The sequence below is a fragment of the Grus americana genome, chromosome 28, assembly GCF_028858705.1.
Source record: "Grus americana isolate bGruAme1 chromosome 28, bGruAme1.mat, whole genome shotgun sequence".
Lineage (NCBI taxonomy): Eukaryota > Metazoa > Chordata > Aves > Gruiformes > Gruidae > Grus > Grus americana.
The window spans coordinates 3,620,586-3,645,598 of record NC_072879.1 but is presented as its reverse complement, the minus strand read 5'-3'; the positions used below and the strand labels follow the sequence as shown (position 1 = coordinate 3,645,598).

The following is a 25,013-nucleotide window of genomic DNA, read 5'->3' as shown; positions in this document are numbered from 1 at the left end:
CTGCCCCCGCCCCGCGCTGCACCCCAGCCCTTGCAGGAGCTCCCCTCGGGGCAGGGGTCTCCCCCTGGGGACCCCCACAGGGTGCTGGTGGTCCCGACCCCTCGTCCTTGCCAGCCCCAAGGGCAAATCCACAGGGGACGCTCAGGTCTGCTCCACAGCCCCAGGCACCCACCCAGCCGGCAACCAGCACCCAGCACCCACTGCCACGCTCCCACCGAGCCTCCCCAGGCAGCCGGGCGGGGGTCACTGGTCTGGGGGGGCTGGGGCCAGGCCCGGGCGCTGCCGCATGTGCTGGAGCCTTCACATGCCAAGAGCCGGATTCGGTTTCAGCTTTGAAAACAACAGCACAGAAATCCCCTGCGGTGGGTGCCAGGTCCGGCAGCTGGGACAGGCTGTTTCCTCCCTCCCGTGCTGTTTGTGCCGGGAACTCTTGACCCCTTTTATAAGCTGAATATTTAAAAACATTCAACCCATGCTGCGGAAACCCCCTCCGCTCCCCCTGAACTGCCCCTTCCTGCTCCTCCCCTCCCCCCCGCTGCCCCAAAGCTGGAGATAAAAGCGAGACCCAGTCCCAGCCTCAGCCGAGCAGCGTCCGCCCCGCACAGCCCACGCACAGCCCACGCACCCCACGGCCGGGGCAGAGGCATCACCGGGCTCCACCACAGCCATGGGGCCGAGTCCCGCTCCCGTTCTCGTCCTCGCTTTGCTGCTGCTGGGGGCCATGGTGAATGGTGAGTGCCCCCCCCCGTGCACCCCGTGATGGGGACGGGCTGGGGCAGCGACAAACACAGCGCGGGGGGGGGGTTCCTGCCCAGCATCCCCCCGACTCCTGCCTCCATCTGCAGCCGGGCGCTGCCGTGGCCCACAGGGAGGAGACCACCGGGGTCACCCTGCCCCACGCCCCGCTGGGTGCGCTGGGGTGATGCCCACCTAACCCGGCCTCTCTCCTGCCTGCAACAGGGCAGCCCCGGGGACGGATCCTGGGGGGCTCCGAGGCCAAGCCCCACCTGAAGCCGTACATGGCCTCGCTGCAGCTGGACGGGCAGCACGTCTGCGGGGGCTTCCTCATCGCCGAGCAGTGGGTGCTGAGCGCTGCGCACTGCACCGAGGAGACGTGAGTGCCAGGGACGGGTCAGCACAGGGGCTGCTGCGTGCTGGGGGGGGTGGCTGCTGCCCTCGGGCCAAATCCTGCTCCATAGTCCCGGCGTTGGAACACCAGGGCTCCACTCCCACCTGCGGTGACGCCCAGGAGCTCCTGGCACCCCGTGGGGGGCTCTCTGGCACCCTGTTTCCACAGCCAAGTGCAGCGACATCCCCAGCTCCGCGTGCCCCACACGCTGCCTCTCTTCCAGGGACGGCAAAGTCTTCCAGGTCCTCCTGGGCGCCCACTCGCTCACAGAGCCAGAGCCCCACAAACGCCTGTACCGGGTGCGCGCCCAGATCCCCCACCCCGGCAGCAACATCCACAACAACAAGGACGACCTTCTCCTCCTCCAGGTGGGCTTGGGGCTGCTGGGACCCTCCTTTCCCCACCTGCCGGGCACGGCCCCGCTCCTGCAAATCCCTCTGCCCCTTGGGACCCCACAGGGTCACTGACCACAACGGGAAGAAACCTCAAGGCCAGGCTGGGACTGCTCGGTCCCCTCTGTCCCCCCTTCCCTGTCCCTTGGGACCATCCCTGCTTCCCCCACCAAAAACCTTTGGGCTGCATCCAAATGCCTCCATCTTCCTCATGGTCCTTGCGGCTGCGGCTGCGTCCCGGGGACTTTGGGTGGAAGGTGAAGCCCTGAGCACAGCTGGGGCTGGGGCAGTCCTGGTGCTGGGGCTGGGCTCACCGCTGGGTCCTGGGCCGTAGCCAGCCCCTGCTGACCTAGGTCCTCTTTTGCTTCGTGGCAGCTGGAGGAGAAAGCGGAGCTGAACGAGCATGTGCGGGTGCTGCCGTTCCAGCGGGAGGACAGGGACGTGGCAGCCGATACAGTGTGCGAGGTGGCGGGCTGGGGTACCATCAGCCACAGCGGCCGCCGGCCCAACGTACTCTACCAGGTGGAGCGGCCAGTGATCAGCCGCGACGTCTGCAACCACCGCACCCGCCACGACCACACCATCACCGAGAAAATGATGTGCACTGACTCCCGCAGGAAGGACACCTGCAAGGTACTGCTCACCCTGGCCTCCCGCTCCCTCCTTTCCCAGACACAGACCCACGGCTGGACCCACGGGCTGGGGCTGCCAACCCCCTTTGTGGGTCTGGGAGTGGGGTGGGTGGTGGGGAGGAAATTTGCAGCCTGGAAGAGGGTGTGGGGCTGCGGGGCAGGATGGCGCTGTGTCCCCAGGGGATGGGGGCTCCTCGCCCTGTGCTGGCCGTGGCAGCTCTCATGAGCCTGGAGACAGGGATGAGGCCACGGGCACAACCCAGTGCACCCCAAGGGTACCCACTGGTGGGTCTGCCAGGATGACGGGGGCCACACTGAACACCCCCCACCTGCTCCATCATGTCCGGGCAGAGCTGGGGGTCTGGGCTGTCGGCAGAGCAAGGGGAGGAGCGAGGGCTGGCAAGGGAGGACAGGACTGACCCCAACCCACAGCTCCTGCAGGTGAAACCCGGGGCTGAGAGCCCCCAGGGGCTGAAGCGCTGCCCCCCACAGAGCCTTGGGCCGGGCAGGGACCCCCCGGCTGCGGGGTCAGGGTGGGAGCTGGGGCAGCAATCCCTTGTCAGTGCTGATGAGCCTTGGTTCTGCAGGGAGACTCCGGCGGCCCCCTGGTCTGCAACGGGGTGGCTGAGGGGGTGGTCACGGCTGGCTCCCGCGTCTGTGGCAACTACAAGAAACCTGCCATCTACACCCGTATCGCCCCGTACACGGCCTGGATCAACAGTGTCATGGCCTCTGCAGCTGGGGACGCTCGCTGAGCCATCCCCAGGGACCCGGCTCCACACCACAGCTTGCTGCTGCCAGCACGGCCAGAGTGCCCCCGCTGCTGCTCAGGGAAAGCCGCACCGCTGAGTGCCAGGGGCTCCCAGCACCACCCCGACCTGCTCCCAGAGCATCCCCCTGTGCCAGGAGTGTGGCTGGGCTGGGGCACTGGCCAGAAACTGGGGGGAGGGGGTCCCCGGCCATGGCCTCCCCTCACAAAGCACAGGGCCCGGGGGGGGTCACAGCCCCCCGCGCTGGCACAAGCCACAGGTTTTGCTGAACGCGCCCATAACGCTGACTGTGACCCGCGACCGCGCCGCAATAAAGCGATGATGATTCCTGCAGAGCAGCCAGGGCTGTGGGGGGATTCATGGGAGCCCCCTGCCTGGGGTGGGTGTGGGTAGCACCGGGAGGAGCTGGACACAAGGTGGGGAGATGCTGAGGCTGAGCCCACGGGGACGGTGTGGCCAGGGCCCCCCCCCCCATACCTCTGGAGTGAGCCCCATCCCCTCCTTTGCCTCAACTGTGTGCTGAGACCCCCAAACTCACGGCGGTGAGCGCTTGACCCCAGCAGGCTCTCAAGGGGCAGGTGGACCCTGCCGCCCCCCAGCACCCCTCCTGGCCCCCATCTCCGTACCCCATGGCCAAGCACCCCCAGCCCATCACACCCAGGTGGGTGCCCATGCCTTGGGGGGAGCAGGGGACAGAGCCGCTGGCCCTGGCATTGCCCAGCTGGCCCCGGCAGGACCCTGGTCCTTATCCTGTGTCCCCCACCATGGCAGGGCCAGTGCGGGACCTCAGCGCAAAGGAGCCCCCTGCCCTCCCGCGGGACCAGAGTGGGGCAGGGACCTGTGAGCCCCTTCCAGCACCCCCCCCAGGAGCAGGGCAGTGGGCCAAGGAGCAGCGTGCACAGGGCAGGAGGAGGGCGAGGTAGAGGCGGAAGCCCTCATTTTGGGGATGGAGGAGGGGATCCCCCACCTTCCATCCCTTGCTGTGCATGCAGCCACCCCGCAGCCCAGCCAGCACCTTGGGGAGCCGCTCCCAGGCACGGGGCCAAGCAAGCACCCGTCCTCCTGCAGAGCAGCCGCTCTGTCCCACTGCCCTGCAAACAGCGGCAACGAACAGTCAATAACCCCAAAGCTGTTCTCTGAGAACAAGTAGACTAACGAGGGCCCGGGTTGATTACAGCTTTACTTACAGGGGAAAAAAAACCTTCACAAGAAGTTGTAGTTTCCTAATTAGCCTTTTGCTTTTCCTTAATTACCAGCAGAATAGCAAGGCAGCTACCAGCTCCGTACGGCAAAACATTAAGCAGAGCTGAGAGGCAAGCTCTTTGCCATCAGTTCAATGTTTCACTAATAAATGAAAATGCAGCTCCAGAGGGAAAGGAACATATAAAAACGGGCTCGTTCTTCCCCTTAACCGGTCTCTGGGGACAGGCAGGAATTTGGCCAAACCACCGATCAGCTCCAAGCATCACCGCTGCGCTTTGTCAAAGCACACAAATGTTCAGGTCCGACTCCGTGAAGGTGCCGAGCACCCTCAGCTTGGTCTGATCGCGGCAGCAGCTCAGGGCTCCCCACAAGCGGGCAGCTGCCTGCTGCAGCCCAGTTCTGAGTGAGCAGATCCTCCAAGCACCCCGGCTCCCACAGGCACCCGACCTTGGGAGCAGTGCAGAGCTGTAAATGGGGAACACTCTTCCTCAGACACACTGAAGTGTCCAGCTTTGTACAACAATCCTAACGACTTGCTGTCTTCTCCTCTTGTGTCCACAGTAACCCAACAGAAGCTTGCCCCTTCCCATTTTGCAAGTGATTGCAGCTCCTTTCTTAATAGAGACAAAATTAACAGGCGTTTCCCGCTTCTGTTCTGTCCTGGACAGGTGCTGCGTGACCAAAGTCACACAAAAGACTGCTCAAGTTTTCAAAACAAACCAAACATTTTGTACAAAATTAAGGGAACTTTTATTTACAAAAGAGCTGCCGGTTTGGTGAGAGCCAGAGGGGTTTGCTCTGGGCAGTTCCTGCTCCTCCGGAGGGGGAAGACATTGCTCCGTTACAACACACATGGGTACAACAATGACATCCCCACCAGAGGGGCAAGTTTCCTCAAAGGACGGGGAGGTACAGGGAAACAGGGAGTAACCAGCTCATGCCACACTTCCCGAGCGGCCTGTGCCAAGGGATGAACAGAAGGTACCATGAATCTGCTCCCCTTTGGTCTGGGACTGTCTGGCCCCGGCCACCACCCATCACCGCTCTGCCCAGGCAAGGGCTCAGCCAGCGCCCAGCCCCTCTGCCTCAGCCCAGAGGCACAGCTGCAGCCCAGCTCTCTCCTCCCAGGCCCTCGGCCCCAGCCGGGGCAGCCTCTGGCATTCCCATCTGGCTCTTCCCTGTAAAAGAGAAAAAGCTCCCTCCCCTCCTTTTTGCCCAGAAAGATCAATACGAGAAAAGCAGCGGCACTGCTGGTCAGCTGGCTTGGCACTGCCTTGCCAGCGGCACGGGGACGATGCTTTCGGAGAGCTCAGAGCTGCCGTTCCTTTGTCCCAACTACCTCCAAGGAAGCTCCGAGCAGCTCTTCCGCTTGGCACCCGCTCTGCCTGCACAGAAGACGTGCTCAGGAATAGCTGAGGGGCATCCTCCTCCACAGCCCCCCACACAAGCAGTTTTTGATCCAGCGCTGCTCCCACTGTTTCACCGCAGTGACTTTGTTTGGTGATTTCAGCATCGTAACGCAGCCACACCTGGAAAGAAACAGAGAGGTGCAGCTAGGCCCAGGAGACACAGAAACTTGGGGAAAAAAAGCCAGCACTGCTAGGGCATCTGTACAGATCACACAGGGAGGGAGGAATCTGAGGAGGAAAGCAGCTTTTGTCATTTGCAGGTGATGTTTGTGAGCGCTAAAAACCAGCTGAAACCATGCGAGCAATTATCTTACATGAAGAGAGGTTATCTTGGAACAGAAGGCTGTCTTCGAGACAACAGCCCCCAGCTGCTATTTATACATAAAACAGCAGACAGTCATCTTGTAAAAATGATCTGCTACAGAGACTTTCTATTAAAACCAATAATTAAAGCTAATTCAATCACATGATTAGATGGATGTTTGCTCCCTGTACCATTATTTTGAAATCCAGGTTCTTTTGTGAGGGTGGATGAAGAGGACAGCACAAAGGGACTTAAAACGCAAGCCTAGTTTGAAAGACGACCCAAAAATGGCACCATGGATGCTGTGATTATTTCCTCTCACCAGCTCCTCTCCGAGAACACAGGTAGTTTTATTTAAAGACCAGACCTGCAAAACCAGCTGGGGATCTCTCATCACCGATAAAGACTCCTTCCTACAGGCCAAATTCTGGTCTCTGTTTACCTGCGCAGCCTGACTGTGCTCAGATTTTTCTGTTAAACACTGTATTTATTCCATGACGCACAATTCAATGTAGTTCAGTCACTGGCAACGACGAACGGAGCTAATTCTCACAGAACCGGGGTTACTCTGTGCCAGGCAAAGTACTAAGGTTTTTAATCTACCAGCCACACTGCAATGATACGGCAGCGGCTATCTGGAGTCAGCAACGCTGCTCTTCAACAAGCATTTTAAGGATCTCAGCCTTCCAGATTAGGGATGCCTTAAACACAACCACAACTGCTTTCTTCCAATGCAAGGGGTAGTGCCATGCACCAAACCCCTTATTATAGAAGCAGCATTTCCTCCTGCGGACAATTAACACAAAACATTACCGGGACACCAGCTAGGACGGCACTCAGAGACCGAAAGAGCTTTAGAATGACAAAAAGAACAGTTTGAGTTTCTGCCAAGCCCTCCTCTGCACTGAGGGATTACGCTTGCGTGGCTCACCTGGTGCACGACTTGCACTCCTCTGTGGGGTACGCTCCTAAATGAAGCCGCCTCAGATGATCAATTTTGGGCTGTCCGGGCGCCCTAGGTAGGAAGAACAGGAACTTTTTTAGAACATCACTTTCTAAAAGCTGTCTCCAGGACATGAGCTGCATTTCCGTGGCCAACACGACACGGGCTTTGACCACCTAGTCCATCGAGTGCCATGGGATTCAAGGCCAGGCTGACACGGATCTAATCACAAACTAGGATTTCCCCTCCTCCATTTGCCACCTCTTTTTTCAATACTTTAAATTCCCAGCCCATTGCAAGTGAAGAAACGAATTTGAGCAGAAAGGACAAACTGCTCTTGGGTCGCACCAGCAAATGGACGAGCCAAAAACCACAGACATCCCAAACCCAGTGACCCCTCAGAGCTGGGAAGAGATCCCACAGCCCCCTGCCTCCCTCTTCTCACCACACCACCTGCACGTTTCAGGTGTCTCTACCTGACAAAGGCATCAAACTGGGAAGAGACGGTGTGACCAACGAGCCCTGGAGCTTTCCCAAACTGCAGCCGGACGAGCTGTTTGTTCTGCAGCTTGCTGATAATGCCATCGTTGATGGGCAACCAGTCGATATTGGGAATGAGCAACTGGCTAGGCAGGAGGCAACACTCATCTATCAGGGTATCATCTGGCTCCGTTATGTGATTTTCCTCACGACCTGCGTGGAAAATGAAGCAAAGAGAACCAGCATGATCTTTGGATTTCTCATTTAGAGATTGAGAACCGCGTGCAGTTTCCTCCTCCATCCGCCAACACAGCACAGAAAACAATAAACCTGGCAGCTGCGCTTGCCCTTTCTAAACACTACAGACCCACTCAGAAGTTACTCCCTGCAATTATTCCTTTCATGCATGATCCACATTAAGGAAGGATTCTTTTGTTCAGAGAAACTGGCAAACACTTACAGCACAGCCAGAGTTTAGTTAGCAGCCTGAAGAGGAGGGACATGCTGTCCTGGGTGTCAGAGGTTGCTGTGTAGACGGGGAGGCAGCTCGGCTTCAACAGTCCCCAAATACGGATCACCACCATCAGCTCCCTGAACATGCCCAAGGACGCTCCGTCCCGCAGAAAGCTGTGTCCCGGCCGCACCGGGGAACCCTGCGGAGGGGAAAAACAGCGAGGCTGGGACTTCGACGCAGCCTGCTGGAACCACTGCTCCGTTTTCAGACAACTCCTCTTTTCAAGCACCACACAGCCTGCAGCACTCGCTGCCCGAGGATGCCGCAGAGGTCAGAGGCGTACAGAGGTTCGTAAAAGGTTTAAACGAGCCAGGCAGCTCCTGAGCCGGCTTCTCTGACTGCAGCTGCCAGTCACTACATCACCATCACTACATCACCAACTGCCAGATGGGCACAGAAAGGACCACGTTGTATTTCTGCTGTTTCTTACGCCCTTCTCCTGTGTGTCTGTTTCCACAGAAACACCAGGGTTGGTGCTACCCAACACCATGCACAGATTTCCACCCCTCTCCGGCTGTTCTCCAGGCTCTCACCTGGTTAGGAAGGCTGGCCAGCAGATAGAGCACAAAATCTCCCACCCACTGGATGAGCTGCTGCAGGGACTGCAACGTGGTCATCTCCAGGACAAATTCTTCTGTCTTCAGGTTAATCATCACCTTGTCAATGTCTGAAACAGAAGAGAAGTGAGACATCTCCCAGCTCAGGAAGAAGCTGGATCCAAACTTCACCCCCTGTCCCTGCAGTGCCAAGAGGTCACCCTCCTCCTCCTCAAACCCAGGAGTTACGATGAGACCGTGACGCTTTATATCGAACCTAAAAGGGGAACGATCTGGCACAAACCACTCAGAATGCAGTGCCAGGTGTTATGGGCAATCACTACCTATATCTGTGATCTTGGAGCAGATCTCGGTGAGTCGGTCCCCGGGACTCTTGTCTGGGGTGTTCAGGAAGTGCGGGCGTAGCAGCGATTTCAAGGTGCAGCTAATGGCGATGAGGAACAGCTTTGCGTGGTAGTCGCACACACGGGCTATCGTGCTGGAGGAGAGCTTGCAGAGAGACGCCTTCATGGCAACAATGCGCGTGGAGAGAACCTGATTGACAGAGAGACACCACGAACAATACAGAAGTAAGGGCAGAATTAGAATAAGCTCATTAAAGCAAGCTGCTTTATTCTCTACTCTCCGTTTCTGCCACATGAATGACAGGAATACCGAATACTCTTCTGTGCGCGTACAAGCAGTGCTACTGTTCCCAGAATCTCTGCCAAAAATAGACTTTACCATTTCACCAGACATTTCCAACAGGTAGAGACCCCTTAACGGTGGTGAAAATGAACGCTGCTTAAACGGAGGTTCTTCACACCTCAAGTACAGCTCGAGCAGAGCGTTCAGACAGCATGGCCAGGTAGAGCCATCTGTCTCCTGAGCACTGGCTGTTACCACTCCCTGCTCTCAGGCACCGAGACCCCTGCACATGCCCCTCCTTTGCAGCAAGGCAGGGAGCTTCTGCCCCCACTGACCTGTTGCAGGGCCGCATTCTGGCGCATGTACTCTTCGTGCAGCTTTTCCACCAGGTTCTGGACCATGTTGGGTTGGACGTGGAGAAGGATGTCCCACCAGTCGTAGCCTGTCACCATGCAATACTCCAAGAGGAACAGCAAGTGACGGAGGGACATGTTCATGTCCAGCACGTGGCCCATGGAGGGGGAGATGCGAAGCATGCTCAGCTGAAGGGAGGACGCAAAGGAAAATCTGTATCAAGAACTGGATTGAAAACATTCTGCAAAGCCGTAATGCGACACGGGGCCCACTGCACCTCATTCCTGACCCAAAGATACCATCCCTGCAGTAATGGGATGCATCCCTTCTTGTTTACATGGATCACGCAGCTGGAAGTAACATTCCCAGCATTTTTCTCAGTGATCCATCGCCTCTTAGAGGGACAGAGCGAGTGCCTGGATTGAGAGGAACTCACACACGCTCCCCGTAACAAAGCACAATACCTTCCCATGACTATCGATGCCAGCCAAGGCCAGAGATGTCCAGGAGAGCTGCATGGCTTTGAAGTGAACCAGGGGACCAGCAGTTCGCTGCCTTTTGATGGCCTGCTCGTCCACTGGGCGCTGGGAGGAAGAGCCGTAGAAGACGGCCATCGTTTGCAAGGACAGGCGATGAACAATGTGGACGCTGCCATCGTGAAAAGCCAAAGCCAGGCCTGGGGAGAGAAGACAACTCAGGCTGAGCAAGCAGTTCCTCCTAGTACAGCCCAGACCTCGCCGCCACTGAAAGCCCACGTGGCAACAACACAGCGCCCAGAAGGCTGCGGGCTCGCAGGCACGTTTGGAGCTTCAAGCCACATCAGCGTTTCACAGAGATACGCCTCTTCCCACAGAAATGAAGCGGCATGGCAGGAAGATACCATGTCTTTGAAAGTTTTCCTATCAACGTTCCCTATGGTTTGTTCTGAATTCTTACTGCAGAAGGTGAAGGAGGTAAAGTTTCAGGCCAAAGCTACATATTTAGGAGAAAGACAACAGAAACTCCTTACCCAATCCAGGGAAGAATTTGGTGTCATTCGCCACCTTCAGATCAGTATTGGTCAGGGAGATTGGCAACTTTGGCAGAGCCACAGCTGAAACCCGATCCAAGTCGTTGGTGGCAGAAAGAATCCGCCATTTCAGTATCATGGGTTGCTTGTCTCCAACTTTGACAAATAAGTAAATAAATGAGACATCTCTCCCCAAAGAGATCAGAAAATACACTCCCCTCCCTGATTTCTGCCCACACTCCCCAACTAAGTGGGATTACAGACCAAGCACCGACTGTTTGTTCATTCTACCAGACACACACATTTCCCTCGTACGTCCCCCTTTTTTTTTTCTCTCTGATCTCAGTAATTGCACAACAATGACTTGTTTTGCTAAGTCTCTTTTGATGGAAGGCTCTGCTGGTGGTGATTAAAAAAAAATCCTTATGTACAATAATCCTTTACATTTCACCGGAACAAACTGCATAAATTTGATTTTGTTATATCTGAAATCAGGCGGAAAAAACATGCAGACTGGATAGCTTGATTAAACAGGCTTTGCTGCACGATCTTTTCCCTTTAGAAGGCTCGGCTCGCTCGGTTCTCAGCGGGAAGAGTGGTTGCACAGCATAACACAGAAAATGTCTTTTATTGAGTGAAAGTAACAATCAAACCACTTCCTGGAAACCAGCAATTTGTTGCCTAAGATGCAAACAGACAGAATAGAGCATGTGACTGAGATCACCTGAAAAATAAATACGGGATTCTGGATAATCCCATATATGTGATAATGGATTTGAGAACCTGTCTGGCATTTTCACTCAGACCTTGCTCCTACTTTTAAAAGTATCCGGTGCAGAAACTCACCCACAGGGGAGATTTGCTGAAAGATATTATTGACTGGCAAGCCCTCTTTCCGCAGAGACCAGCACTCCACGATGCTGCTGTTTTGGTTGGAAGCACAAAGCAACACCTGCAAGACAGAAACCCGTACTGCAACGACACGCGTAAACTTTACAATAGGGAAAGACACCATCCCCTTGTATTTTCTGCCCTTCCCTCTCCCCTCTGTTTTGAGGCTCCTTCTCCCAATTAGTTTATACTCCATTAGCCAAAAGCAGAGGATCGCATCGGCAACACGTAACGAAGTCCCTAGTTCCAGCTAGAGGGAAAGAGAGGCAGAACTCTGCCACGTGTTATCGCAGTCTGTGCCACATCACAAACCATATCATCTCTGGCAAGCCTGTGACCTGCTAATGTCACTCACATACATCCTAAACTAAACGTGAAGGAAAGGACAGGAACTGAACTGACTTTGAGGCCAGAGCAGACACTTTGTTCTCCAACAAGGCACTCCGTCCTAACCAGAGGACAGAGAAGCAAGGTTGGGTGTCACTGAATCACTTCACTTTCCAGAATCACATTATCAATCCCTTAGCAAACTAAATTAAGTCATGCAGATCAAGAGCTCTAAGTGTTCTGGAGAGGGGCTGCTTTGAAGCCAAGACCTAAAGATGAAAGACTTCACCTCCCAGAACCTCCCGGACAGCCTGGCAGAGCTCCCCTACAGCTAGTGCCAGATACGGAAAATACATAAAGCAAAGCCTAATCAGGCTAACAAAGGAGGGGGCCCTTCAGGGAGGCAAAACCAGAGGGCCCAGCCACTACACCCCCAGACCTCTTAAGCGCAGCCTGCTCGACAGCTACGCTGAACTAGTGGCACTTCCAAAAACAGCAGCTAGAAATGTAAAGGGCATTGCAGGACACGATCCTTCACCTCCAGAGCCATGTGGGGAAGCCAAAGGTGGAGCAAACACCTACTTCCTTGCTATTCACTTAACTCCTACTTGCTTTAACAGCCAACGCTCACCTGCTCTGACATGTCCCGAGCGAGGAATTTCAGGTGAGTGATTGCTGGGTATTTGTCTTTGCGGGCAGGGTCTGTGGTGCAGCGCATGAAGAGGGAAGGCAGGATTTCAGTGTCTATTTTGCATTTCTCATTCACCACGCTGACGCAGACTTTGTAGAACTGGACAGGGGAGGTGCTGCTGCCATCCGACGTGGCCACCACGATGTTCCCCCCACCAGTGAAGGCCACGTCTGCCAAGGCAACGCGACAGCGGAGGCGGCACAGGCTCTCTGTGGACGTCAGCACCTGCCCATTGGGCTTGAGGAGAGAGACTGTCACCAGCCCGCTGATGGTCACGGCAATCCAGCCCTCCATGGGCTTCCCACCAAACAGCGTCAGTGACGGAGAGAACTTGACCCGGGAAAATTTCTCACCGAAGTTCGACGCTCCAGACTGTGAACAGAGGATGACGACACAAAGACGTTTGCACCCAATCTCTGCAGTGTGCTCGCTACTGTGGAGCTCTCCCCATTAAGCCACTGCAGCATGGTCTGCAGAACTGAACAGAGCCAGACGAGGGCCATGAGCTCATACGCCCAACTCCAGACATGACCCCAGAGAGGCCCCTTTGCTCCAAGGCAGAGCAGTTCCAGCTGTGCAGGCGGCAGGAGCGCCCCAGCCGATCGGCTGAGCTCTCGGAGCACCCCAGAGCTCTAGCCCCACTGGTTGAGCCTGGAAGACCAACACCCCCTCTTCCTTTCTGTGGCCAACTCTGGCTCCGACACCAACCGGCTGCACAACCCTTTACATCCCTGTGCCTCGGGTTCTCCAGTACTAAAGAGAGGGAAAGTCCTCTCCCTGTGGGACACCGAAAGCGTTAATGTTTAAAAAAAGCATACGTAGGTAACTTCTACTTGGCAGACTTGCTTTTTTTGAGTCTGACAGAATTAGACACGTTTCTAAACAAGCAGCTTATCTCCATACACATATGGTTCCCATTCCCAAATCCCTGGATCAAACCTCAGGACTTTGAACACATTTCTTCTGAATTATTGCTGGTAGGCAAAGAAATACTTTTATCTCCATTTTACAGCCAAGGAAACTGAAGCACCAGACTAAGACACGTTTAAAGTGCCAAGAGAAACACGGCATCCAACCCCCATTGAAATTCAGCAGGAAGTAGGAATCTGACTTTTCTTTTTAACTGGAAAAATTCCCCTACTCAACTCGCCCAAGGCCATGGCGGAAGCCCAGAGCAGAGAGAAACACAAGACAAGGGTTTCCCAAGTCCTTTGCTAATGACCCGACCGGATCCCCTGCAGAGCTGGGACAAACCTTTTCCACGTGCAGAGCCAGCTTCACGCCATTGTGCAGCCAGGACAAGGCCACAACTGGGTCCCCTTCCACCATACTGCCCACAGTGTTCTCCCAGCTGTTGGCCAAGTGATCGGTCATGCTCCAGCACTTGATGTGACCATCTGCGTCTGCCGAGAGCAGCCTGGAGCCTACAACAATGGCGCCTCGTGAGAACCAGGGGGCCCAGCCAAAAAAAAAAATCAACCGAGAGATCAAACCACCACAGCGCAGTTCGAATGGAGATAACCAACTCGTGGCTGCGAAGCCCTGGACAAACTCCCGCTCCGCAACGAATCGTATCCCATCATTTTGGGAAACGCACGCACGTGAACGGCAGGACAGAGGGGTAACGAGAAGTGATCTAAGCTCACCTGACTGATCCCACTCCAAACAAGTGATGACTTCAGCATGGCCAGAATTAACAGAATAGACGTCCCACGGATGCTCAGTATCAATGATATGGACCATATGGGTAAGATCTACACGAAGAGAGAAGTGAATCACTGCTGCTCGTTACCAGCTACCCAGCTGGCATTTCTAAACCCACAGAGCCTCAGCTGATGCAGGGAAAGACATAAAATATTTTCCATCAAGCAATTTTGGGAAGGATAACAACTGTGCTCGGCACAGGTGAGGTACCAGATGCCAAGGCAGAGCTTGCCCTGGTTTAGCAGAGCGAGAACCGCTCCCCAGTGAACAAAACACCCATTAAATCTAAGGAATTGAAGGAAAAGAAAGAGCACAAGTTTCCTGTGTCGATGAGTGCAGGTGAGGGCCAAAGCAGAGAGCACAGGCCACCCGGCCCAGCGATTCCCCATGACAGGAGTCGCCTAAACGCCTTGCGAGCTTCCCGCCGTTACCCAACCTGCCGCGACCCCGCCGTACCTTTCTCCTCCTCGTTTCTGAGGTCTGTGGTGAAGGCGATGAGGTTGCGGCAGGACCAGGCGCACACTAACGGGATGGAAGGACAGTGGTCGCTTTTCGGTTTCTTCTCCCACTCGCAGATGTAGGCCAAGTCCATGGCGGCGCTGGCAGAGCCCCGGCGCTCCGCCGGCCCTGGGGTCCCGCGGAGAGGGGAAGAGGCGGCGCTCCGTCCTCCGCGGAAGCAAGGCACGGCGGTTCCACGGGTCACAGGCTGCAGGTAGAGCCCCGGTTACACCGGCCCCCACCGCGACCCCGGCACCCGGGCGGGGAGGGAGCATCAACCCCAGCACCACAAGGGCCAGCGGGGACCCCAGCCCCTAGGAGGGTGTGGGAGGGTGTGAGTGGGTGTGTGGGAGCACTGACCTCAGGACACGCGTGGGGATCAGCCCCGCACCGGGAGAAGCCCCGGCGCCCCCACGGCGGGAGCGCGGCCTGCCCCTCGTGGGCAGGGGAGACGCCGGGAAGCTGGGCCTGCCGCAGAGGGCAGGCGGGGGGCATGGGGGGGGGGGGGGGGAGGGGGCTCTGCCCACCCAGGTCCCGGCCCCTCACGGGGTCCCGGCCCCACTCACCGGCCGCACCGCCTCCCGCCGCGCCCGAGGACCCCGCCCCGCCCCTGCGGGCTGCCCTCCGCGCGCCTGCGCTGCGCCCCGCTCCGCGCGTTCAGGCACCGCCGCGGACAGCCCGGGCGGAGGCCCTCAGCGCTGGGGTGGGGGCGAGCCATGCAGGAGCTCTAATTTGCATGGACGCCTACCCAGAACCCACCGCGGCAGCGACAGCAAATGTAACATAAAGATTTGGGGATTTTGGTGAAGTCGAAACAAAGTAAGGCTTCGAAGGTCAGGATTTTCGAGGGGGGACACACACAGTGGGTTTATCCATACGGAAGGAGAAGTCACCCTGTTCTGCCTATGCCTGTGATGTGGAACCTTAAATACCGCAGCGGGGGCAGTGTGTTCCGTGCTCGCTTCGGCAGCACATATACTAAAATTGGAACGATACAGAGAAGATTAGCATGGCCCCTGCGCAAGGATGACACGCAAATTCGTGAAGCGTTCCATATTTTTCGGATCCCCCAGTCCATTTTCTTGAGACCGGCCCTCACCCGTTTTTTGCTGGCGGTGCCAGAGGGGGGTGTGGGGGGCGTGTGTATATGTATGTCCCGGCTCCCCCCCACCCCAAGCCCTCTCCCCATGCAGAGACACAGCCAGAGGGTGGGAGCACGATGGTTTATTGTTCCCGAACGCCACCTGAGTCACACAAGCAATGGAGGTGCAAGGGCAGACTGGGGGCTCCCCCTGCCCCGGGGGGGATGACACCCTCAGTTAATGGCAGCTGGTGTCTTTCCAGAGCAGCCGGGGGTGCTGCCGCAACAGGCAGAGACACAGTCCCAGATGGGGGTCCAACACCTCCAGCAGCCCCCACGCCAGAGGAGGGACCCCCATCTCCCAGGGCTCCTCAGCTGCAGGCAGCCCTCGACACATGCGGGGGTACGGGGAGACCCACAAACTGCCGCAGCAGCCACAGGCAGGCAGCAGGAACACAGGGCTGCACACCCCAGCACACACACACACATAAATGTATACACACACAATAAAAATCACAGGCTATATTACATTTAAAAACAGCCCGTCCCATGAGGTAGGGAACAGGGCACTGCCGAAACCCCAGCAGGGCGAGAGGGGGCTAAGCCCCCCCCCCCAGCAAACACCCCATCCCAGGCACAGAGCTGTGGGTGCTGCGCAAAGCACCACTCCCCAGGAACGGGAGGGCCCCGAGGCTCTTCTGCCGGCTCAGCATTTGCTCAGCAGCCATGAGGAGCTGTTTCACCACAGAAAAATCTGGAGCAAAATCACCCCACGAGCGTCAGTGCCAGAGGTGGGTTTGGCCCAGCCCAATTATTTTTTAAAAGCACCTGGGCTATAAATAGACACACAAACAGTTCCAGGGAGAAAGCTCCAGCCAGGAAGCAGCATGGCAATCCCGGGGAACGGAGGGAGCACGACAGATAGGCACCTGCTTCGCCCACGCCTTGTGCCTGGCCATATCTGGCAGGGTCAGGATGCCTGCTGCCCCCCAGGAGAGTCCCGGCAGCCCGGGGGAGCGCAGCCCCCGGCTCTGCACCATCAAGCATCGGCTCTTAGAGCAGGGGAAGGGACGAGCCCCTCGAGGACGGTGTGAGGGGAGAGGCAGGCAGCAGGCCGGAGCCAAGGGGACGGCGGGGCTGGGGGAGGCCAGGCGCAGATGAAGGAAGCCTTCAGTGCACCAAGCGAGGGGCAAGGCGTCCCTGGGGGGTATCAGCTCATCTGCCCCAGGTAGTCTGAGAGCAGGAGCTCGGGGGGCAGGAAGACATGGTGTTTGTTGCTCACTTTCATTTGACGTTTCCCTTCGATGTCTGAACCTGGGGAGCAAAAGAGAGCGGTTAGCACAGCCCCGTCCCCCCCGTGGGTCCCAAACACACCGTTCCCAGCCCAGCTACCTCCTCTCCTCACCACGGCTTGGAGCAAGCACAGGTTCCTCCATGCTCTGCAAAGGCGGCAACTATCCTCCCCAGCCCCAGCCCCCTCCACGTGTCCCTGCCAGCACCATGGGCTCCACTTCACATCATTAGCGCTCTCACGCTGTTTTCCACAAGCGGCTGCTAATGAAACACTCAGCAGCAAAGACTCCTCCGCAGGGACAGAGCCCGGCACCTCTCCTCCCCTGCCTTGGCAACAAAACCTTCTAGGGAAACCCACGGCAGGGTGCGGGCACGGCCGCTCTCTGCAGGAGAGGGAGCCCCAGGAGCTCCTGCTTTGGAGCCAACCCAGAGAAGAAACGACAGCACTGCTGTGAATGAGACATCCCCAGGCAGAGCTGGGCCTGGCCATCACCCTGGCTGCTGGGCTTCAGCCCCTGGCAGCAGCTGATGCTGCCCAGCAGCACTGGTGGAGCGGGGTGATCACAGCCGAGGCTCCCCAGGGAGCTTCGGGCAACAGAGCAGGGTTATCTGTGAGCCACAGCGCAAGGTGGGGCCGGGAGGAGGAAGGGAGGAAGAGGCTGAGCTGGAGAGGAGAGATAGCAATGAAGAGAAGGAAAAAACAAAAACAACCCCAAAACCAAACAAACAAACAAGAGGCTCTTACTGGCAGAGATGAGGTCCATGTACTGGCAGAGCGCATGGAGCAGGAGTCGCTCAAAGCTGGGGGAGATGGGGGACAGGGTTAGAACTGGCAGGTCTCAGACCACCATCTCCCTAGTGCTGCCTTGCCCTCGTTCCTCTCATGAGCTCACAGATCAGAGGCGGGAACACAAAGTGCCACAAGCCCCTGTGCAGGGATGCCCCCAGAATGTCCCTCCCTTAGAGGCTCCGCAGTGTCCCCAGCTGGACACCCGTGAGACTGACCCTGCCAAGGGGTCTCGTTCGCCCCCAGAGCCCCTCTGCAGCCTGGGGTGGCTCTGGGGCAGCTCAAAGCCGGGCAGAGCAGCTGTGTGTGCTGCAGTTTGCTCAGGCCGTGGTGAGCAGGGAACCCCCATGTGTGGGGTATGTACAGCTTGGGACCCCGTCCTCCGCTCTGCGGGGAGAGGCGATGCTCTGCAGAGCTCGAGGGGGAGGAATACCTGTTGTCCATCAGCGCTGTGTAGACGGAGTGAGGGGTGACGGAGAAGAAGGCCAGCAGCTCCTCCTCCAGGCCCTCCAGCGTGCCCTGTAAGGAGAAGCAGGGGCTGTCAGCGAGGGGGCAGTGGCGGCCAGACCCTGCTCAGACCCTGTGGCAACAGGTGAGAGCAAGGAGCTGGGCAAGGGGAGCCGGCACTTGCCGGGTGTACCCCAACGTGGGCAAAGCCACCTGCCCCATGCAGCTCTGTGCCCCTCGCAGTGCCCACGCTTTGCCTTTGAGGAGCCGCTGTCCCAGCTGGGGCCAGGCCGAGCCACTGGCACTTTGTGACCACAACCGCCCTCCCTGCCACATCTGCACAGACCCAGCACGACGGGGCCTCCAGCTCCCAAGGAGTTACCGCCAACAGCTCACAGGCAAGTCATCTGGCTGCGAGATGGCAGGAAGGCACAAGGAGAGGAGACATCTCCCCTTTCCAGTGCCCAAGGCGGGGAAGAATCCATCCCCTGCCAGCTCCATACTTTGTGTGCCAAGGGCTGGCATCGTCCCTCACGTTCAGAGCGGCAGCAGCCAGGAAAGCCTTGTGCCTCGCATCTCCTTTTCTCCCGACAGGCAAAGATCAACTCGATGCAGCTCTCCAGAGCACCATGACCCCAGAGACAAGCAGCAGAAGCAAGTCTCATTTGAGAACAAATTGAGCAGAAGCCAGCGGGCAGGAGGAGCCGAGGCTGCTTTCAGAGACTCTAATTAGAGCAAGAAAAACAAACAGAGCAGGAAAACAGCACCATTGAGAAGAGGGAGCAGGGAGCCAGGCACCCTCAGGGCCCAGGAGAACAAGTGCCTGGGCAGGCAGTGCGGCACAGAGGCTGCACGTGGCAGCTCAGCTCCCTGAGCCAGGCGGCACAAGGCCACACTTGCCTCTCTGTTCAGAATTAATTGTCCGCTCAGCCGTTTATACAGCTTGACCCCTTTCAAAATGCATTTGAGTTTTTCCAAATAGCCTCGTGTGGACTATTTGGAAGAACCCAAAGGCTCCGCTGCTGCCCCTGTGGGCAAACACACTGGGTTTCCCCGTCACCTGCTGCTCACCAGGCAGAGACTGGGAAACAACCCCGTAAAAGTGTCCTGTAACTGCCAGAAAAATCTGAACTGAGCCAGGAAAACCCATCTGCACAGGGAGCTGAATGTCTGTTTGCAATCAGCCACCACTGCAAAGGTCATATGAGAACTAGAGCACGTTGCCCAGGAGCTCATCTGAAATTCGGCACTCGTCTGGCTCAGCGAACGTGCATGAGGTCAGGGGACAGCCCTCGGGACACGGCTCCAGATGAAGCTGCATGCAGGACGCTGGCAGCCAGAGCCCAGCCTGCCCCAGTCCCGCCGCCCCCAGCAGCTCCCGGCTCACCATGGGGATCCTGCCCCGCTTCAGGGTGGAGCGCAGGCGACGGCTGATGCGCTGGAAACACTCCTTGGGTGTGTAGGCAGGGTGCTCTGGAGCCAGCAGAGAGAAGACAGAAGGGACTTGGGACACGGCTCACATCCCCAGTGCCCACGGGACAGCTCTGGCCACAGCCACACGGCATTGCCTCTTGGAAGGAGCCCGATGTCCCCCTGGCCACTCCGGAGGAGCCCAGCTGGCCACCTCCCATGTTCATGGATCTGCCCAAAGTCACCCCTGGACCAGGAACACCCTCCCCAGCAAAGGAGCATTTGGATGGTGCTGAGATTTGGGGGTTTGCAATCACTGCAGCACCTGAGGGGGTAGCTCAGACATCCCCAAGCCCCACCATGAGTGGATGGCGCAGGGAGAGGGACGCAGCCCTTGGGAGAAGAGTGCCCTTCTCAAAACACATGCAAGGGAAGAAAGGGAGAGGCTCTCCCCACCCAGCATCCCCTCCCAGCACCTTTCCACTCATCTTTGTTCTTGACAGGCAGCTTCCTCTTGTGCTTCTTCCTGGCCTCCTCCTCCAGGTAGAGCAGGACTCGCTCTTGCTCTTCTCCTGACCGGTTCATGAAGTCGTTCCAGATCTGACAACACAAACCACCACACCCCGCTGCAGAGGTCTCTGGGGAGCACCCGGTGGTGCATGGCCACCCTGAGCCCACCTGGCACCCCGGGAGCCTCCTCCTCACCCCCCTGTCCCCAGGGATGGCCCAAGCAGAGCAGGAACAGCAGCTTGGAGAAGGAAATGAATGGGGCTGGGCAGAGCTCCGCAGCTGCGACGCTGCCCCAGCCAGCACAGAGGAACAGGCCACAGCAGTGACAACCTTTCTCTGTGTCTCTCCAGCTCCTGATCGTCTGTTAAAGCTTGTAACAGCCGCTTTGGGAGGAGATGCAGATTTAACACTTGGAGCCAACATACAAAGGTTACTGGGAGTCCGAGAGCTGGCACTGTAACAGCCTATCCATGCAATCCAGCTCAAACCCAGGTCTACATCAGGCTTCCTAAGCCTGGCTTGGATGAGTGAGAGAAGAGCTCTGCAGAGCCAGGAGTACACATGCAGACCGTGCAGGTCGCTCTGCAGCCAAAGCCCCGAGCATCAAACAGGAGAGAAGGCACGTTTCAAAACACCCGGTTACGGAGCTAGTGTTGTAACACGGGCTGGGCAGCGTGAAGCAACAGAGGGGTTGGGCAAGGGGCCTGTTTCAGAGAAGTGCTGCAGCTCACCCTGTGTCAGTCACTCCACAGGTACAATGCTGTACGTTGGGGCACTGGGCGGCGCTCAGGGCACTGCTAGGGGCAGCAGCAGCCTCCATTAAGCCGGCCCGGCCAGGCTCTGAGCAGGACCCAACCCCTGCACCACATGTTTATGCGGATCCTCTGCAAGAATCTGCCCAGAGATCCCCCAGCCCACAGGCTGGGGGACCAGGGGCCCCAGGACATGATCTCCCTCTGGCACACAAGGTGGCAGCCGGGCACTGGGCGCACAGACACCGTCCCCAACTCTAACATCATGGAGGAGCTAGGGCATAGCAGCTCAGGCCGGGGAGGCAGAGGGTGCTTGGGCTGGAGGAATGAGGTTTGGACACCACGCACTACCAGAACCGCACATGCTGTGCCAGGGCCTCCCCAACGAGCCCCAAGCAGCGGGCGGCTGCACCTACTTCCACATAAGTCTCGTTGTTACAGGCCTCGGTGAAGATGCTTGGGGTGGCAGAGTGGGCAAGCTCTCCCTCGTCACTCCCGCATTCATCTCGCTCCAGAAGTGTCATCAGGTAGCGAGCTAGGAGGGAAGAGAGCAAAGCCCCTGAGAGGGAAGGCAGTGCCCTCAGAGAAGCCCTGTGCCCCCAGCACCCCCCTGCTTGCCAGGCAGCGGAGGGTTTAGGGGCAGCAGCACCTGCCTGGGGAAGAGACTCAGCCCAGGGAAGAGTCAGTGCTTGGAGCCCGCCCCGAGTCCTTACTGTTCTCCAGCCTCTGCAGGCTCTTGCGCCCCTTGGCCCTGGGGATGAGGTCCGAGTTGCGGATGGCCTTGTTGATATAATACTGCTTTCGCTTGGAGGGGGAGAACCTCTTGGACGGGGAATCCTCCAGTGGGGGCAGGCAGTCCTCTATCCTCCTGCAGGGACACAGGGCAGAGGGGACTGAGCCCACCTGAGACCCCCCAGGCCCCGGAACAGCTATGGCAGCATGAGGACAGGGAGCTGCATGCGGAGAGCCCACGGTGGGGATGATGGGGGAGGCAAAGCATCAGCCATCAGCATTAGTGCCACGGGCACAGCATCCTCCTCCGTGGGGCCCCGTACCCCTCCGGACACAGCTAACAGCCTCACGGCCCTATTGCCCGATCATCAAAGGCAGTGGTAATGCCCGCCCTGGCCATATAATCACCATATAACCACCAGCCACAAGCTGGCAGGGCCCGGAGCAGAGACACCAGCTGCCCCAGCACCACCCAGAGCAGGCAACGGGTAACGAGCCTGCTGGTCCCAGCAGCAAGAGCCTTCACTGCCATAAAGCTACAGCCCCCGGGAGAAAGGCTGCACCGCTCCCGGGTGGGCCCAGAGGCGTTTGGCTTCTGTTGATAACAATGCTCTCGTCAGGGTGTTACTTAGACATATGTGCGATTTAGTAACTACCATAAAACTTAGAAAATTTCATGTGAAAACTAAACCAAGCGATGAGCGAGAAGCTCACTGGACATGTAACACAACCACTTTGGTTTCAAAGTTCACAAAAACTCCGCCAAAGACAGGAAGTTTCACTATCTTTTCGCTTGTTCTTTGCTAAAGCCTCTGCATCGCAGCTTCCCCTCCGGTTTGTGTGGATTTCCTTTAGCACAGCAAAAGGTGGGCGAGAAAACCAACATCACCAAAACAAACCACCCCCACACGACGGTACGCGCCGAGCTGGAAGGGCAGCTGCACCACCACCGGACTGCTGCCACAGCGGCACCACGTCTCGCCCCTTCCATGGGGCCGGTCCCTGCCAGGCATGGCTGTCCCTGCCGTGTCCCCACCTGGACCCCTCCTTTCCAGCGCCCTGGGGCTCGGGGGAGAGCTGGCACGACAATCAGGCGCTGGCACAGCCATCCTCAGCAGCTGAGGCAGAGCGGGCTGTGCTGCCTGATTACAGCTAGCTGGCCTGGGAAGGTGGCCAGCTGCTTACCCACACCAAAGCCTTGATTTTTTTTTTTTTTTTTTACTCCCCCTCCCCTGGACAGAGGCAGCGATGGGCTTCTGCTGCTGGCAGGGAGGAAAATCCCACCTCTTCCCCTTCCAGCTGAAGGGAAAACAGTGGCAGAGGTGGCCTTGGAAGAAAGAAAAAAAAAAAAAAAAAAAAAAAAGAGACACACGTATCCCTGGCGATGACTAACAGACGGGTGGGGAGCTGTAACCCAAGCTGCAAACAGAGAGCGACCAGGGCTCACAGGTCAACTTTTGATACAAAGGTGGTTTAAAAAAAAAAAAAAAATATAGAGGGAGTCACCTTACTGCAGGCCCCAGTTCAGAGGTTTGAGTATACAGAGCTCGGCAGCTGCAAGCCCGGCACTACCAGGAGCCGTCACGGCTCACCGGCATGGCCCTGGGATAGCCGCACCACAGAAGGAGCCCTGCAAAGGGAAGGGGCCCGAGGCAACGCACAGTAAATATTTACCCTGTTTTCATAGACGGGGAGCCCTATCTCAGGGTAGTGGGACCACAGGGAGGTTTCATCCTCAAGAGGGGGGGGAGAAAAGATATTAAAAATAGCTGTGCAAGTGTCACTAGGGTGGGAGCACCCTCAGTGCTGCCGGGACCCGCCAGCCTGGCGCTCCCCTGCCCCGCACCAAGGCTTGGACCTCGGACAGGCACAGCCCCAGCTCCTCAGCGGCAGAACAGCTGCTGAGCTGCACGCGCCTCTCGTTCCCCAAAGCCTCCAGGGCCGTTTGCGGCGGTGCGGAGGCTGCCTGGCGTGTGCTTGCGTGCCTGGCACCCCGCCTCGGCACTCTGTGCTGCCACGTCTGCTGTTTGGCGCTGCCACCTCTGCCCGCCGGCACTCAGCAGAGCTGCGGGATTAGTTTTCAGCCCGGGAGACTCACAGATGACAGTGACCTTAGGCCGGCGCCAGCACAGCCGGGCTTTACAGCATCAGGTGCCCAGCCAGGAACGAGCAGCCGGTTTCGGACGAGCTCCACTTTCATTCCCTTAACGGTAACTCCAGCGTCGGGAGCCCTGCCCGTGCAAGCCACGTCAAGGCTGCCACGGCCACTGCCACCCCCAGGGAGCAGGGTCCCAGCAGAGCTCATTCCCTGGGGACCAGAGCAAACACCGACCCCCAGGGAGACGGGCCCAGCAGCTCCAGGGCCACCGCACAGCAAGTTTAGCGGCTTCTCCCCCAGTTCTCATTTCCACGCAAGGAACAAGAAGCCTCTTGTTCCCAAAACGGGGATTTTTAACCAGTTCCTATTATTTATCATTTAGCAAGTGGGACATGGCACCAACACTCCAAGCAAAGCCACCGCTGCCAGACGGGCCTGCTGCATCCATGAAGAAGAAGCCCCGTCGGGCAGAACCACCCCATCGGCTCCCGGCTGTCGTGGCACGGCTCTGGGCAGCCCGGTCCTGAGCCCCCCCATTGCCCCAGGCTAGGAGCAGCGGGCTCGGCTCGCCGGGCAGCATCTCCCCCCCCAGCCCCGGTCGGGGCTCCCCCGCGGTGGGAGCAGCCCAGCCCGGCCCGGCACACGGGGCTGAGCCCAGCGGGACCGGGTCACCCGAGGGCCCGGATGCACCGTGGCACATCGCCACTGCGCTGCCGGTGTCCCCGGGGAGCACCCGTGACCTTCGGTGGGGTAAACACTAATTAGCCCATTATCCTAATCGCGGTCTCCTGCCTCTGACACGGCCGCCTCCGGGCCCAGGCGCTTTCCTGCTCCGGTTCGATGGGGTAACACCTCTCCCGGGACGCCGCAGCCGCCCCCTCCCGCCGCTCCCCCCGGCCCCGCTGAGGCGCTTTCAGGGGTCCCCTCCGGGGGCGAGGAGCCGGCAGACAAGCGCTGCCCGGAGACTGCAGGAGGAACCGGCGGGTGCTGGCGGTGGGAAGGGGGACAGGGACGGGGCCGCGGCCACACTGACGGGCCAAGGACCGAAGCCGCAGCCGGGCCCACGGACAAGATCCGGCAGGCCCCCGGCCGCCCCACGGGGCAGGCCCCCGCCCAGCCCCGGGGCCCCGCACTCACGGGTAAGGCTCCTCAGGGCCCGCGCCGCCCCGCAGCACCACCATGGCCCGCTCGGCCCGGCCCGACCCGGCACCGGGGCCTCCGCGTCCCCCGCAGGAAGTGGCGTCACGGGGAGGCGGGGCCGCAGGGAGCCCCGCCCCGGGGCGCAGCGGGGGCCGGGGCGGGGTCACCGGGGGGGGTGTGTTTGTGTATGTGCGTGCGTGTGAGTGAGTGAGTGAGTGCAGCGGGTGCGGGGAGCCCCTAGTACCGGAGCTCAGCGGCTGCCGGAGGCGCGGCCCCTCTAAATTCCGCCCTCCGCGCTGCCTCCGCTGCCGCGGGGCTCTTAAAGGGGC

General features: G+C 58.4%; 3 protein-coding genes and 1 non-coding gene across 5 annotated transcripts; 2 read left to right on the top strand and 2 right to left on the bottom strand.

Annotated features, from left to right (window-relative positions):
• The first annotated feature begins 547 nt into the window (after positions 1-547).
• On the top strand, positions 548-3,261 carry LOC129197214 (complement factor D-like). The gene is made up of 5 exons (XM_054805404.1): positions 548-731; positions 961-1,114; positions 1,353-1,497; positions 1,897-2,154; positions 2,741-3,261. Exons 1-5 carry the CDS (start codon positions 668-670, stop codon positions 2,906-2,908), a joined length of 789 nt encoding a protein of 262 aa, XP_054661379.1. The 5' UTR covers positions 548-667; the 3' UTR covers positions 2,909-3,261.
• Positions 3,262-4,086: 825 nt separating this feature from the next.
• On the bottom strand, positions 4,087-15,049 carry MED16 (mediator complex subunit 16). 2 transcript variants are annotated; one of them, XM_054805399.1, is made up of 15 exons: positions 15,001-15,049; positions 14,393-14,642; positions 13,879-13,986; positions 13,487-13,656; positions 12,173-12,604; positions 11,170-11,275; positions 10,324-10,479; positions 9,779-9,990; positions 9,296-9,502; positions 8,657-8,867; positions 8,310-8,443; positions 7,723-7,915; positions 7,259-7,475; positions 6,771-6,854; positions 4,087-5,655 (listed from the first exon to the last, which is right to left on the bottom strand). In XM_054805399.1, the coding sequence occupies exons 2-15, from the start codon at positions 14,526-14,528 to the stop codon at positions 5,529-5,531; spliced, it is 2,493 nt and encodes an 830-aa protein (XP_054661374.1). In that variant the 5' UTR covers positions 14,529-14,642; positions 15,001-15,049; the 3' UTR covers positions 4,087-5,528. The 2 variants fall into 2 exon arrangements, with proteins under 2 accessions (XP_054661374.1, XP_054661373.1); XM_054805398.1 differs by having other exon boundaries at positions 14,795-15,020.
• Positions 15,050-15,388: 339 nt separating this feature from the next.
• Positions 15,389-15,495, top strand: LOC129197479 (U6 spliceosomal RNA). The gene has a single exon (XR_008574327.1). It is a non-coding gene; the product is annotated as a U6 spliceosomal RNA (small nuclear RNA).
• A 148-nt stretch (positions 15,496-15,643) lies between these two features.
• R3HDM4 (R3H domain containing 4) lies at positions 15,644-24,829 on the bottom strand. The gene is made up of 8 exons (XM_054805308.1): positions 24,682-24,829; positions 21,428-21,582; positions 21,131-21,249; positions 19,929-20,052; positions 19,430-19,515; positions 18,029-18,114; positions 17,554-17,609; positions 15,644-16,829 (listed from the first exon to the last, which is right to left on the bottom strand). The coding sequence occupies exons 1-8, from the start codon at positions 24,723-24,725 to the stop codon at positions 16,726-16,728; spliced, it is 774 nt and encodes a 257-aa protein (XP_054661283.1). The 5' UTR covers positions 24,726-24,829; the 3' UTR covers positions 15,644-16,725.
• Positions 24,830-25,013: the final 184 nt, after the last annotated feature.

What these genes read in the sequence shown, in the direction of transcription:
- LOC129197214 (XM_054805404.1), top strand. Translation starts at nt 668, where the DNA reads ATGGGGCCGAGTCCCGCTCCCGTTCTCGTCCTCGCTTTGCTGCTGCTG. An exon ending in GCGCACTGCACCGAGGAGAC is followed by an intron (nt 1,115 to 1,352) that starts GTGAGTGCCAGG and finishes CCTCTCTTCCAG; the next exon opens with GGACGGCAAAGTCTTCCAGG. An exon ending in ACGACCTTCTCCTCCTCCAG is followed by an intron (nt 1,498 to 1,896) that starts GTGGGCTTGGGG and finishes GCTTCGTGGCAG; the next exon opens with CTGGAGGAGAAAGCGGAGCT.
- R3HDM4 (XM_054805308.1), bottom strand. Translation starts at nt 24,725, where the DNA reads ATGGTGGTGCTGCGGGGCGGCGCGGGCCCTGAGGAGCCTTACCC. An exon ending in GGCCCTGAGGAGCCTTACCC is followed by an intron (nt 21,583 to 24,681) that starts GTGAGTGCGGGG and finishes GTGTCCCTGCAG; the next exon opens with GAGGATAGAGGACTGCCTGC. An exon ending in ACAGCGCTGATGGACAACAG is followed by an intron (nt 17,610 to 18,028) that starts GTATTCCTCCCC and finishes CATCTCCCCCAG; the next exon opens with CTTTGAGCGACTCCTGCTCC.
- MED16 (XM_054805398.1), bottom strand. Translation starts at nt 14,929, where the DNA reads ATGCCCCCCGCCTGCCCTCTGCGGCAGGCCCAGCTTCCCGGCGTCTCC. An exon ending in TGGCTCTGCACGTGGAAAAG is followed by an intron (nt 12,605 to 13,486) that starts GTTTGTCCCAGC and finishes CTCTGTTCACAG; the next exon opens with TCTGGAGCGTCGAACTTCGG. An exon ending in CTCGGGACATGTCAGAGCAG is followed by an intron (nt 11,276 to 12,172) that starts GTGAGCGTTGGC and finishes TCTGTCTTGCAG; the next exon opens with GTGTTGCTTTGTGCTTCCAA.